The following is a 12,474-nucleotide window of genomic DNA, read 5'->3' on the forward strand; positions in this document are numbered from 1 at the left end:
CTCCTCATCAAACACAGTCTCAGTCTAGTCCAGAACTCAAATACAATCAAGTGAACAACTTGCCGCTACTCGTGGACGCTATCGGAGACACGCGCGTCTACCTCCTCTGGCACCATCCTGCATGGCGTCTAGCTACCAACTCATTCCTGCGATCACTTTCCGGAATTCACCATAGTTCATCTCCATCATCCATGGTATCGAGCATCAGCCCGTGGAAGTCGCCTTTGTTCCTCCTCACCATCGAGTCGAGTGTTGAGCACTGGCCTGTAGGAGCATCTCACTGGATGACCAGGTATATAAGTGATGTTAACCACCAGCTGCCCACAACATCTCTGACCACATATCCACATCCCAACGTGATGTGACCTAGCCGACATGTATCCCGACGTGATGCGTACAACCTACATCAACATCTTTCATTTTTTCTACCCATAACTATCCACAGAGTTTATTAACTCTCATTTTGAACTGAAATTGAGCTTTTTGAGTGCAAACCCTATTTTTCTGCTACCGAATTCGCTCAACGCTGTTTACAGAAGAATGTTAATATTTCGTTGCGCAGAACCATTTTTTACGGGTTATTTGAAGTGTTTGGAATTATACCACGATTTATCGCAAAACCCAGAGAAATCTGTTGTTTGAAATACAGGAAAATATATGGAACGACGAAAATCAAAAAATACTGTTTTCCTCTTGGAACGTCAATTGGAATTCCACCCATATATTTTCCGATGATATTTGCAAGTACCTACGTAATACGTTATTTCCACCATTCCAGTAGTGAAAAGAATTTTATGAGACTTTACGATATCAATTCTCTTCTAAGTTTTAGAAAAAAAACCTTTTGTTTAAAACCTCAACAAACTTCTTAATGGAAATCATTTAAAATTCTCAACCTACGATAAAACCAACATCCACAAATTATTTTTTATTGTCTTAAAAATATTTTCATCATTCACGAAAAATAAACATCTCTTAAAGATACAGACCATTTCTAAATATATTGATAACATAGTGTTTTCATAAAACCGTATTCGTTGCTAAGGTCAATCAAAAATGTGAAATCATTTCCGAAAATTTGGTTCAAAGAATCAAAGTTATGTACAATACATCACCCTCGACGAATAAAAAAATGAGCATGAAAAAATTACAGCAAACTTATTAAATCACCATTTACACAAGAAAAAAAACATGATGAAATAAGAAATGACTTGAGTTTAAAAAATATGTTAAATCATCTACGAATATTGAATATTCAATAGGTAAGAAGGAAAATGGAAAATGATCATCTTATACAAATAATATCCAGCCTCTCTTCTACGTCTACGAACTTATCATTTATTCAATAAATCAATGAGAAAATCAATCATAAGGAAAATGAGAAAACGTTTTGAATAAAGTATTATTTACACAGCCACGGTTTAAATAATAAAAATAATCATTCACCCATTATCTATTAACATGTTTCGAACGAGTAATTTCAGCCAATTAAAACCCCAACCGAAATTAAACAAGCTTTAAATTAATGTCCATAATATATTCGTTGTCTGATAGATTGTTAATATATTTTTAAATAAAAAATTCAACAAAAATCGGGTGTTTTATTAAATGAGTGGTGATAAAGTGAGGTCAGTTAAAGATTCTTCAAAGGCACTCTGGGTGGAAGGGGTGTAGGTAGGTGCCAGCCACACAACCCCTGGAATTCCTCCCCAGCTTCATACAGCGGCCAACCACCCGTTTCATCACCTGCAAAGTTGAAAAAAGCTTTAGCAATACATAGATAATTTATTTTAATACCGTGCATCATATTTTCAGACGAGCATAGAATTGAAGCGAAAAAAAATTACTTTGAATATTCAAAAAGAAAAAATGTTCGGAAGTATCGAAACGCTCCGGATGAGTTCTGACGTTATCGGAAATAATCAATGAACTAATGATTCTTACTGTTCTAGCTAGTGGCGTGGTTTCCGATGAAGTCCGAACTCACAGTAAGAATCAATGAACTAATGTAGGTACATAAACCACGGATGCGTGATCCTTAAAACTAGACCCACGTATTCGTTCAATGACAATAATTTGAGTTAAAAATACTATGAGTTAAATACATATTTTCATGTACATCAAATGCTGATTTTGAAATATAAGTTTTATTTTATAGAAGCAGAATTAATAAATCGTCATTTAAAAACGATTAAAACGACACAAACGCCATATGATTGGTTGGCGAGTTCTGACAGAACTTACACAGCTACCACACATCATAATGCGTACAATTTTGAGCAGTTTCGTTGCGTAGACTCGCTTACGGGTTACCACATTGGTATACAATTCATTTCAAAACAATTCTTTCTGTTTCAAAATCTTGTTAAATACTTATTTATATATTTATGAAATATATGGTATTTAATTGACATTTACAAGACATTGATACATGTATCACCATACTATGTGTCACTTCCTATTTCATGGTGAACAATGCATTATAGTTATCTTGTATAAAGTGTAAACAATATAATGTAAGATGTTGAGCCCTACTAATAAACGTGTTATGTTGTTATATTGGAATTTGTTGATTTCATTTCACCTGAGTGGGATTGACCTTACTGTCAACCGACAAAACCAAGGCACTCAGATTTCGATCGTTTCGGCGGGCTTTGAAAAATGCAAACTTTGAAAATTATTTTATGTATGAAATCGACATTTAAAAAAAGAATCGTAAAGCGAAGTTACATAAAAAATATTTTTACTTGAATTCCTTGTTCTGGTTCATCGCTCCTACGAGCTCTGATGTCAAATAATACTTTATCCCTTTTTAATATTCGAGTTCAAAGTTATATATTTTAAATGTGGCCAGCTTTTTTTAATGATTACATGAATTAAAAAATACACTACACATATTTGATCAGTTCTTATCAAAATTTTAATACATTTTCCTTGAAAGCTTTCGCTGCTCTATACAGCAATGAGTTCTGTGATTTTGACTACTAACGAAAGAGAAGTCTTGTAAAAGGTATGCTTTTGCATGTATTTAACTTAATATTATTTAAATATTTGTTATTTCTATTTTCTTTAAAATATTTATTTTTATCATTCAGGTAAAAAAAAAAATTATCGTGGTTTTTATATATTTTTTTGTTTTGGAAATAAAATATTGGTTTCCACATGTAAAATTAAAATTAAATGTAAAATGTATATGAAATAAAAAAAAAATATTAGGTACACAAACATACCCGTCACTTACCGCTTCGTATTGGGCCGTTAAGTTTTAAATCTTTATTTTTAAAATTGTTCATCCATAAAAACAGATAAAATAAAAATCCATGAAATTGATAAAAAAAATATACGTACCGTACATATACATGCAAAAAATATATATGAATCTAAATCATTTAGAGAACCCAAAAAAACTTCTTTTTTTTCGGTCCGAGCATTTCGATTTTAATTTTGTTGTTTTTCTTAAACTATTTTATCTGAACACCGTGTATATATTGATTGCCCTAGAATCTCTCATTCTACTCTAGACGAGAGTATACTATATGTCGGCTACGCTAATATTGTGTGTATGGTCCACGGGCTAATTCCGCAGTGTAGTTTTTTGATGAGTTTCAGAAATCAAAAGTTTTTGCACTGTTATCAAACATAATTTGTGTTTTTTTATAACGTTTCATTTCCACGTATCCGGTTTTTCAATCGCCGCTCCTAGCAACGTTGATGAATACACATCACTGTCAATATTTACTAGCTTCCATTTATACCAGTGCCGAGCAACCCGAGGCCCCCGGGCCGTAAGCAGACCCTGAGCCCGTGAGCCTTTTCGTACTTTTCTAAACTTTTCACTTGGCTAAATAAAATTACAAAAAATTGAGGTAAAGAATATTCAATGGTTCTGTTGTTTTGCAAACGGGTTTAGCGGAAGTCTCTTTGCAAAGTTTTGAATCAGCCGATTAAAATAATAAGTTTTTTCTTACATATTCCTATATTTTTTTCCAGTTTCGTTGTAGAAAAAAAATCACCTTCGCTGCGCAGCGCTTTTTTGTTGAGATTTATATTCGATGCATGTTAAGGGTTTCCGTTGTAAAATATCGAAAGTTTTCTTGACCGAATTTTGTTTAACTTTCCGAACGATAAAAATCAACAGTTTCCCATAATTGAGAGTAGGTATTTCTTATATATTTCTTTAATCTTTAATATTTCAAATTATTAAAATCAACAGCATTTATTGGCCTTGGAGATATAAAATATTCGCCTACGGAGGTTTTTTTACGTTCTATATTTTTTTTATTTAAAATCAACATTTTAGAAAACACAAACAGGTTTGCGACACACCGACTGCAAATTTAACAATCAAGCCAAGCTGTAGGTATCCTATCCCCTACGGCCAGCCAACAAATCGAAATGGATAAATTGGCCCTCCGTCTAAAAAAGGTTGAACATCACTTATCTACACGAATAGCTCTCCGTTTACACTACGACACTGCAAATACTCCGGCCATCGAGAGATTCTCCGCGGTAATTTCGGAAAGTACACTTTTTTCGACACATCTTTTAAGTCAAAAAAACACCGCAACTTCATTCAACAGAACGTCGGTTAGAAGCTCGTTTGAATGTTGATATTGCATTTAAACCCTTTTGCTTTTGTACGTGATCGACTTTGAAGCCCTTGCTGAGAGGATATAATGAAACGACTTATTATTTTTAGCAAATACAACAAATGACGACGAATAAAATACTATAAATAACGACAGGGCCTTGCGAAAGAGTATTAAGAGTATTTTAACAAAATAATTAAGTACTAATACAAAACAAATGTTACCTATAATAAATAATGCATGCGAATTAAACTTCGTCGATAAATAATAATTAAACTTTGTCTATAAATAATAATCAAAGTTTGTCGATAAATAATAATACAGCTTTGTAGATTAAAAATAATTAATAAGAATTAGATATCGATAATGTAGGATATTTTCCCTATATCGCTCATCCTGTAACCTTTGACTTTAAAATATGATACATATCGTGTAATCCCATTTGATGATTAACGACTTTAAACGACATTACTTTTCCTGTGAATATCACCCGATGTTTCCCAAAAATGCTTTTGGATCCGCTTTTGACATTTTCCTGAAATTAGTTTTCAACGCAACATTACTCACGTTAGTATTTAGGATATGGAAGGAGTGATATGGATTGATATTTAAATTAATTGGCTTTTCCGTGAATGAATAAACGCTCCAGCACTATGAATTTTTAGGTTGTTATATACTAATCAATTTCATTACTACACTCATCAATCAAAATAATCTATTTAGCATTATTTTTCGTTTTGTGTTCGGTATTAATAGCGATTTAAATAATTATTTTAAAAAGAGAGGGTTTCGGGGGTTCAATAAATATATCAGTTTAAGAAATCTAAAGAATCTATGACATATTTCTAATTAAAAGTTCAGCAAAATATTAATTTAATTTTTAAAATAGTTTCATCTTTAACAATTATTTCTGAAACTTTAAGATAGTTCTTTTACTTATTTCTTCTCCTACTATTGCTTATCCGGTTAACAACGCGATTGCAGACCGTTTCGCGATAAACTAAGAATAGATAAATAAAATAGATAATGCTTAATATATCGGAACACGTGTTTATGCACCTGCATTCTCCTCGATATAATGTCGAAATGTGAATAAATTAGGATTTTTATGAACACGTGTTCCGACATCATGATAATAAATTCGTATTTTACTAAAAGTTTGTCAGGAAACCTTTCAATTCATTCGTCAGGGGCCTGCAATCCCGTTTTTAACCCGTTTACGAATAATTTGAAGAGATTCTTAATAAATTATCAATACTCTACATTACACATTAATACAATATCAACACGAATTTATGGTTACGAAATATAGAATCCAAAATTATAACAAGTTTTTGTTACATTTAAAATTCATCAATACCACGGAGAACGCATTTTTCAATTATGTTTTTATTGCAGCGTTGATTTAGTAAACAACTCTATTGTTCTTGGTTTCCGAGAGAGCAAAATTTGAACAACAAACTGGTAATGACTGTTTAATCAACTTCTGACTTGAAATTATTCTATCAAGCGCGTTATTATTTGATTCCAATTTCAATTAATTAAGACTGGTTCAATGATGAACTGATGTGTCCAGAATTGTCGGAAAATATAACATTTTTCAATCAGAAAATTATTTTAATTCTGTAATTGAAATGTGTATTTTTTTGTTTGAATTTCGTAGGATTAAAAGTAAAATTATAATTTGTGATGTTTCAAGGGTCTGCGCGTTTCAACTAACCTGTAATATTTTCAATCCTGCGATTAATTATAATATCCCCTGATTTTTTCCATAATTTTCTTTGTGAGTACGTTCGTCCATCCGTACGAGCATGATGTTTTCAAAATTGAAACCGATTAAAAAATTATTATTAAAAAGAATCATTTCAATTCCAGACAAGCGATTACAATTTTAGTAGAAAATTATTTGTCTGTATTGCCCACATGGATTACTTTTGCCGACCATTTTTTTTAATTGGAACTATGCAATTATAATTACATCCCGTGATGTAATTGAATGGCTAAAACAGAACACTATGAAATAATAGACTTGGTTAGGTTTGGTTAGTTTAGTTTAGATTTGAAAAGATTTTTTTTTAATTTATAATTTTTTTTTTAATTCTTCTCTCACTTTTTCTTCAGTCATGGAATCGTTAAAAATAATGATGGGGCACCTGAAACTCCACGTGGCAAGGGATCGAGGCAACGGAGTCCTCAGCCGGGTTGGCCTCGATTGAGTTACTCCTTCCGCCTCCTGGTCCATCCTCGTCAACCATTATCTCCGTCATGTGTCCCTGGGAGAACCTCGCCGGTAAAGACATCACCAGCACCAGGAGACAGGCCAGAGATAGTACTTGAACCATCTTATATCTTATCCCAGCAAATGGTTGTTATATCTTATCCCAGCAGATGGACAAATGCTTCTGGCTTTCCCTGGATGGACCACATGCTTTTATACTGTTTATTTTAACAGATGAACCTCTGTAGGTCTTCAAAAAATATTTCTTTTTGGGTAGTAGACAACAAAATAGAAGCGGAAATTAATGATCTCGTTATGTCAGTGACGTGCGTCCATACCTTAAAAAAGGTTCAAACATTGTATTTCAATTTGCATCTCGAAAAAAATCAGCGATTTTAATTTTACCTTGTAATTTTATATTCCTACTTGATTATTTTTTGAGATATGATTTGAGTTTTTTAACGGTTAAAGGTAATATCATGATTTATTTTTGGGGTATTAAGAGGAACGGCAGCGCGATCTTTTTCATGCAAACATAAATTTAAAAAATTGGCCATTAAAGGATTCGATTTTTAATGATTTTAGAGAAAACTTCGGCATTTTTGTGAGTTAATAATAATTATTTGTTAAAAATTCATAATTTAGAAAACAAATATATAAAAAATAGCACATATCGGCACTAATATGCTACAGCTTTTAATTATGGAAATAATTATTCAGTTTGGATTGGGTATTTTAGCCTCAAATCCAAATTTAAGTTTGAATAAAAAAGGCTTCTTAAGCCTGTTGCCTCCTTCTTTGGAATGCTGGCGCTGTCCAAAACGTTGGCTAAAGAATTAACACTGCAACACGGCATAATATCCCAAAAATAAGTCACGATAATCTAATGGGTTAATACCTACACAAGAATCTTATAACAGTAGACAGTAGTACTTTTTAAAAATTTCTTTACTTTTTGGTTGCGTGATGATAAGTGTCACAGGGCTGTCAATTATATTATATAAAAGTATTTAGTAATAATAAATCAGGCAACACTTTTTCATACCTACTCATTACAATGCACAGGAACAAGGTTCTTGGACCATATTTTTTGCGCAGGGAGTTGTTGTCGATAAGTTCAATCGAGGTATTTTCATTTTGTCATAACTATTAGCGACTTTGCACAACCCGTTTTACCAGGGCCGGCCCAATGCGGACGCAATTGGAACAGTTCGCTCCGGACGCCGAATTACCAAGGCGCTGATAATACCTAACATCCAACAGTCCTAACTAGGGAATGCAATCCCGGTATACCGGGATCCCGAAATACCGAGATCCCGCAGACATTTTGCGGGACTAATCTCGGTTGAAATTTTTTCGGGATCCCGCTGGACTGGTGGGATTACAGAGAAGCTTCTACAACTGCATCGACGTCCAATTCTTCCACATCGGCTCATTTTGAACCCCAACCATCAACAAATAAAATCACTGACCATTTTTCAAGCGAAAACAATACCGTCGAAAAGAGGGTATCACGAATGGTGTCTAAAGATGGTTTACCATTCCGAGTTTTCTGTACCTCGTCGGATTTGCGAGATCTTTTTAAAGCCGGGGGTTTTAACTTACCAACATCGTCTAATTCTATCAAATTAATGGGGTTATGAATTACGGCAAGACACTAAAAATGATGGTTATTCAAGATCTTTTAAAGCTGAAAGAGAGCAACTACAGATTTACCCTCACTTACTCTGAATTACTTCGAGTCCGGTGGATTAAAAGGCACATACCTTCAATTCACTTACAATGCGCTAATGATTATTGTGCCAACCAGCGTGGAAGCTGATCGAGCTTTTTCAGCCGCTGGCTACCTTGTGTCCAATATCAGAAGCCGTTTATCAGATGACACAATTAATACTTTAACTTTTTAACGAAATTTCCAAAATAATGTTTAATTAAACTTATGATGCTCATTGTACAAGAATATTGTTTATCGTGTGAACGTTATTATTTAAATTTCAGTTCAATTTCAGTTTCAGTGCCGGCAATCCGGGCGTTTATTTTATTTTCATTTGTGTACATAGATTTCTTTTACCCACCTCACTAGACAAAGTCTGTTCCGAGGCGGGTATGTTATGTAGATTTATGTCTTATCTTATTCTTTGCCAATTTATGACTTAAATTTTACCTATGTCTAACTAAAAGTATACCTTTTAATAAATCATTTAAAATGTCCCAAAGAACTTGTTTTATTATAGGTATAAATTTAAAACTCAAAAAAAATGGTTGGTAGATCGAGGTGTTAGGTCTTTATTATACGATTGATTAGATATCTAAGTCCACTCTGCTGGATCCCGCAAATACCTGGATCCAGCGGGACTAAGATTGTTCAGTCCCGCAAATACCTGGATTGACATTTTCTTGCGGGATTGCATTCCCTAGTCCTAACACATCGCCCTTGAGATTATCTTTCTACGAAGTACACAAAAATACGAATCATTCAAATATAATTGATTACAGTGATCACCTACCTACTTCCTACTACATCGCAATCTAATGGCGTCTACTGGTTTTAAGAAGGGGCGTAAAAATTTACTCGCGCCATGCGCCGTTTGCCTCAGAGCCGGCACTGCAATTAGCAAATGTAAATATCTAGATACCTACTAGAAGTCTTTTCCTACAAAATTTCTTTTAATACATATGAGTGTTGAATTACCTATTTTCAAAATCATTTAGAATATCGCAAAACGTTTTTTAAATCGCCTTCTATCCCAACCCCGTGAGAAAGTTCTAACCCGCCGCTGTAATTGGCTTCCCTGCAATAATTTATTCATTTAGCCAGAAACCTTACAAATAACTAATTATCTGAAGATACAAATAGATGCGAGCAATATCAAAACCTCCTAGATCACAAGGCCGGGACACTGAAACAAATCAGCCTCCTAACTTTTATGAGAACCTCCAAATAATGTTTTTTTTTTAAATTGATTAAAAAATTTTAAAATGTTTTAATAAATAATAATAAATTTTTCAAAAAAATTAAAACGAATATTTTTGTAAAAACCCATACAAGTTAGAGGGCTGCTTTGAACGAGTGTCCCGGCCTTATGATCTAGGCGGTTATGGCAATATCCCCAGGGGCATTACATTCATAGTAATACGCGCGATGTGTGTGACGCACACAGGCGGCCAATCATCCGGCTGCGCTGTTATTTTGATGGGTTCAAATTTAACTTACAAATTATTAATATACCTTCTTTTAAAACCATTTTCTATTCCTGAAGACTAATTATTATTATTCTTCTTCAAGGAAAACATCATGACTAAAAGTTTATTTTAAATTTCAATTCATGATGAAGGACTAAATGAATTCTCCAAAACCATAATTATTTTCTTGAACTGATTTCTATTAAAAAATAATTCTACACGAGACTACAATGTTTTTCTAAGAATTTTTTCTCCAAGATTACATTATCATTCTCCGTAAACAATATATTATTACGTGCCTCTTAAAAGATAACTACATTTAAAACCACCCCACTTTTTAAATTGACGAAAACAATTTATCTCGTTCACAGAAGTAATCGAAGCTGTTTATTTCTATAAAAAAAGTTTCATATTATATAACTTTTCTAACTGCATTACCACACGCAACAATCCAGAAGACGATACTGTTGCTACGTAACTTCCGACCTATTCAGTGGAGTGATATCGACTAGTTGTTAGTTGTTATCGTTACGTACGCAAATTTATCGAATGTAAATTTAAAATATTGACCCAAAATCGATTTTTTCAATTTATTTTTAATTTATATTTCATTATATCAACGTAGTAGGTTGGGCAAGGTTACATTTTTGACGAGGCAGCAGTACTCTAAAAAACAGCAGCCGTGCACAAAAAAATGCGATGCGTGATTCTGTGTATTGGACCACAACCTCATAGATCACAAGGACGGGACACTCATTCAGCCTCCTTGTGTGGAATTTTACAAAAAAATTCGTAATATTTTCTTTTTCAATTTATTACTTTTATTAAAAAAACCTTAAAATGATTAGGTATATTAATTTTTTTAAAATAGTAAAAATACATTTTTTGGAGGTTCCTATACAAGTTAGGAGGCTGATTTGATTCAGTGTCCCGGCCTTGTGATCTAGGAGGTTTTGATTGGACAGAATCTGTCCCTTCAAATCTCTAAAATAAAGTGGGAATCTTAACGACATAAGTGTGAACTCACGTAAAAACAATATTCAGCGCGCGGCCTTGCATAATGGATGAACCTACGGTCGACTTTGCCCTAGCAAGCCTCGAAAATTGATATTTTCGTTGGGTTTATTTTAATTATTTCTGATGAAATTATTACTAAAATCTAAAATGTTTCTAGAAGGATTCCTCGGAAAATAAAATCTGGTGCTAACCGCCAATATTATAGTTGAAAAGCGTTTTATAAAATTTTCAAACCGTTCTACATAAAATATTTTAATGGTAAAGTCCTGTTTTATTAATTTTAAATATAAATAACTTGCATCCGTAGGGATCCCTCTTACAAAAGTTTTCAAACAGAGCTGTTATTTAATTCCCAAAATTATGTTTTTTAATGTTGTCGAAAACTCTTGTCTTGTAGCTTTACGTACCCGCCAATAATTTAATTTAGTAAGTTTCTTTTTTTATTATTTGGAATGTTCACGTTCATCTTCTAACTTAAATACCATTTTTTTTTACAAATTTTGATTTCGTAGTTTTCGAAGTTTGCATTTTACAAAGCCCGCCAAAACTATCTAAAGCTGAAGGGGTACGCGTGACGTCATACGTATCCCGGTTTTGTCGGTTCAAACCCACCCGGATCGGTATGCTATATACTTTTTTATAAGATTTCCAAAAAACATGAATTATTTTTAAATAATTTGTAAACTTCAGTAGTGATCCGTGTGAAAGTATACGCAGAGCAAATTGGCAAAATATTGTCCGCATTCTTAAGAGGGTATTACCAGATACAGCCTGTAAACCGCGGTAGTGATCCGTGCGAGAGTACACGCAGCGCAACTTGGGCGGCCGACCGACCATTGAAACGGTTTAGATGCCGTCAGCTGTCAGAACCCGCTGACCAATCACAGAGCGTTTAAGTGTATAATCATAATATTTGGAGGATTTGTATGGCGTTTTTTTTGTGCAAAATCACCATTTTGTGCAAGGGCCCTGTAGAAATATATGATACGTTTCTACAATGATCTATCTCATTACTAACCATAGACTAGCCAAACTATTATCGATTTACAGATTGCATCCACCGGTTCGTCACACACTAATATAAAACTATATGCACAAGGCATGTGATGCTAGAATGAGGATTTTAATCATTTTTTAATTTTGTACAATAAAACATATATTCAGAATCAGCGTCTGTTGATCTATATGAATGGTGACCGGATAAATCATCACAATGGTAATTCCTCACATCTTTAAAAAGTTATATAAAGTCATGGAAAATGATGAAACAAAAACTAGGTTAGGTTATTGTTATTTGTTTTTGGGGTATTATGCCGTGTTGCGCTAACTCCTTCTTTAGCCAACGTTTCGGACAGCATTGCAGTGTCCATCATCAGAGCAGATGTCTTATTTGAGGTTGTGTTAAAATGTGAGCTTAAGTATGAGGTTGTGATACCGTGTTGCCAGCTCCAACCCTCTGAGCTAACA

The 12,474-nt window shown here is 33.5% G+C and overlaps 1 protein-coding gene across 1 annotated transcript in view; it reads right to left on the bottom strand.

Annotated features, from left to right (window-relative positions):
• Positions 1-1,435: 1,435 nt before the first annotated feature.
• The window catches only part of LOC149423751 (N-acetylgalactosaminyltransferase 6-like), a 35,233-nt gene continuing 24,194 nt past the window's right edge, over positions 1,436-12,474 (bottom strand). Inside the window, exon 11 of the mRNA XM_089631789.1 lies at positions 1,436-1,746. Coding sequence (XP_089487915.1) covers positions 1,645-1,746 — 102 coding nt within the window. The 3' untranslated portion in view covers positions 1,436-1,644. The remainder of the gene's footprint in view (positions 1,747-12,474) is intronic.

This window comes from Hesperophylax consimilis, chromosome 5 (assembly GCF_061612785.1).
Source record: "Hesperophylax consimilis isolate HC1 chromosome 5, BYU_Hcon_1.0, whole genome shotgun sequence".
NCBI lineage: Eukaryota > Metazoa > Arthropoda > Insecta > Trichoptera > Limnephilidae > Hesperophylax > Hesperophylax consimilis.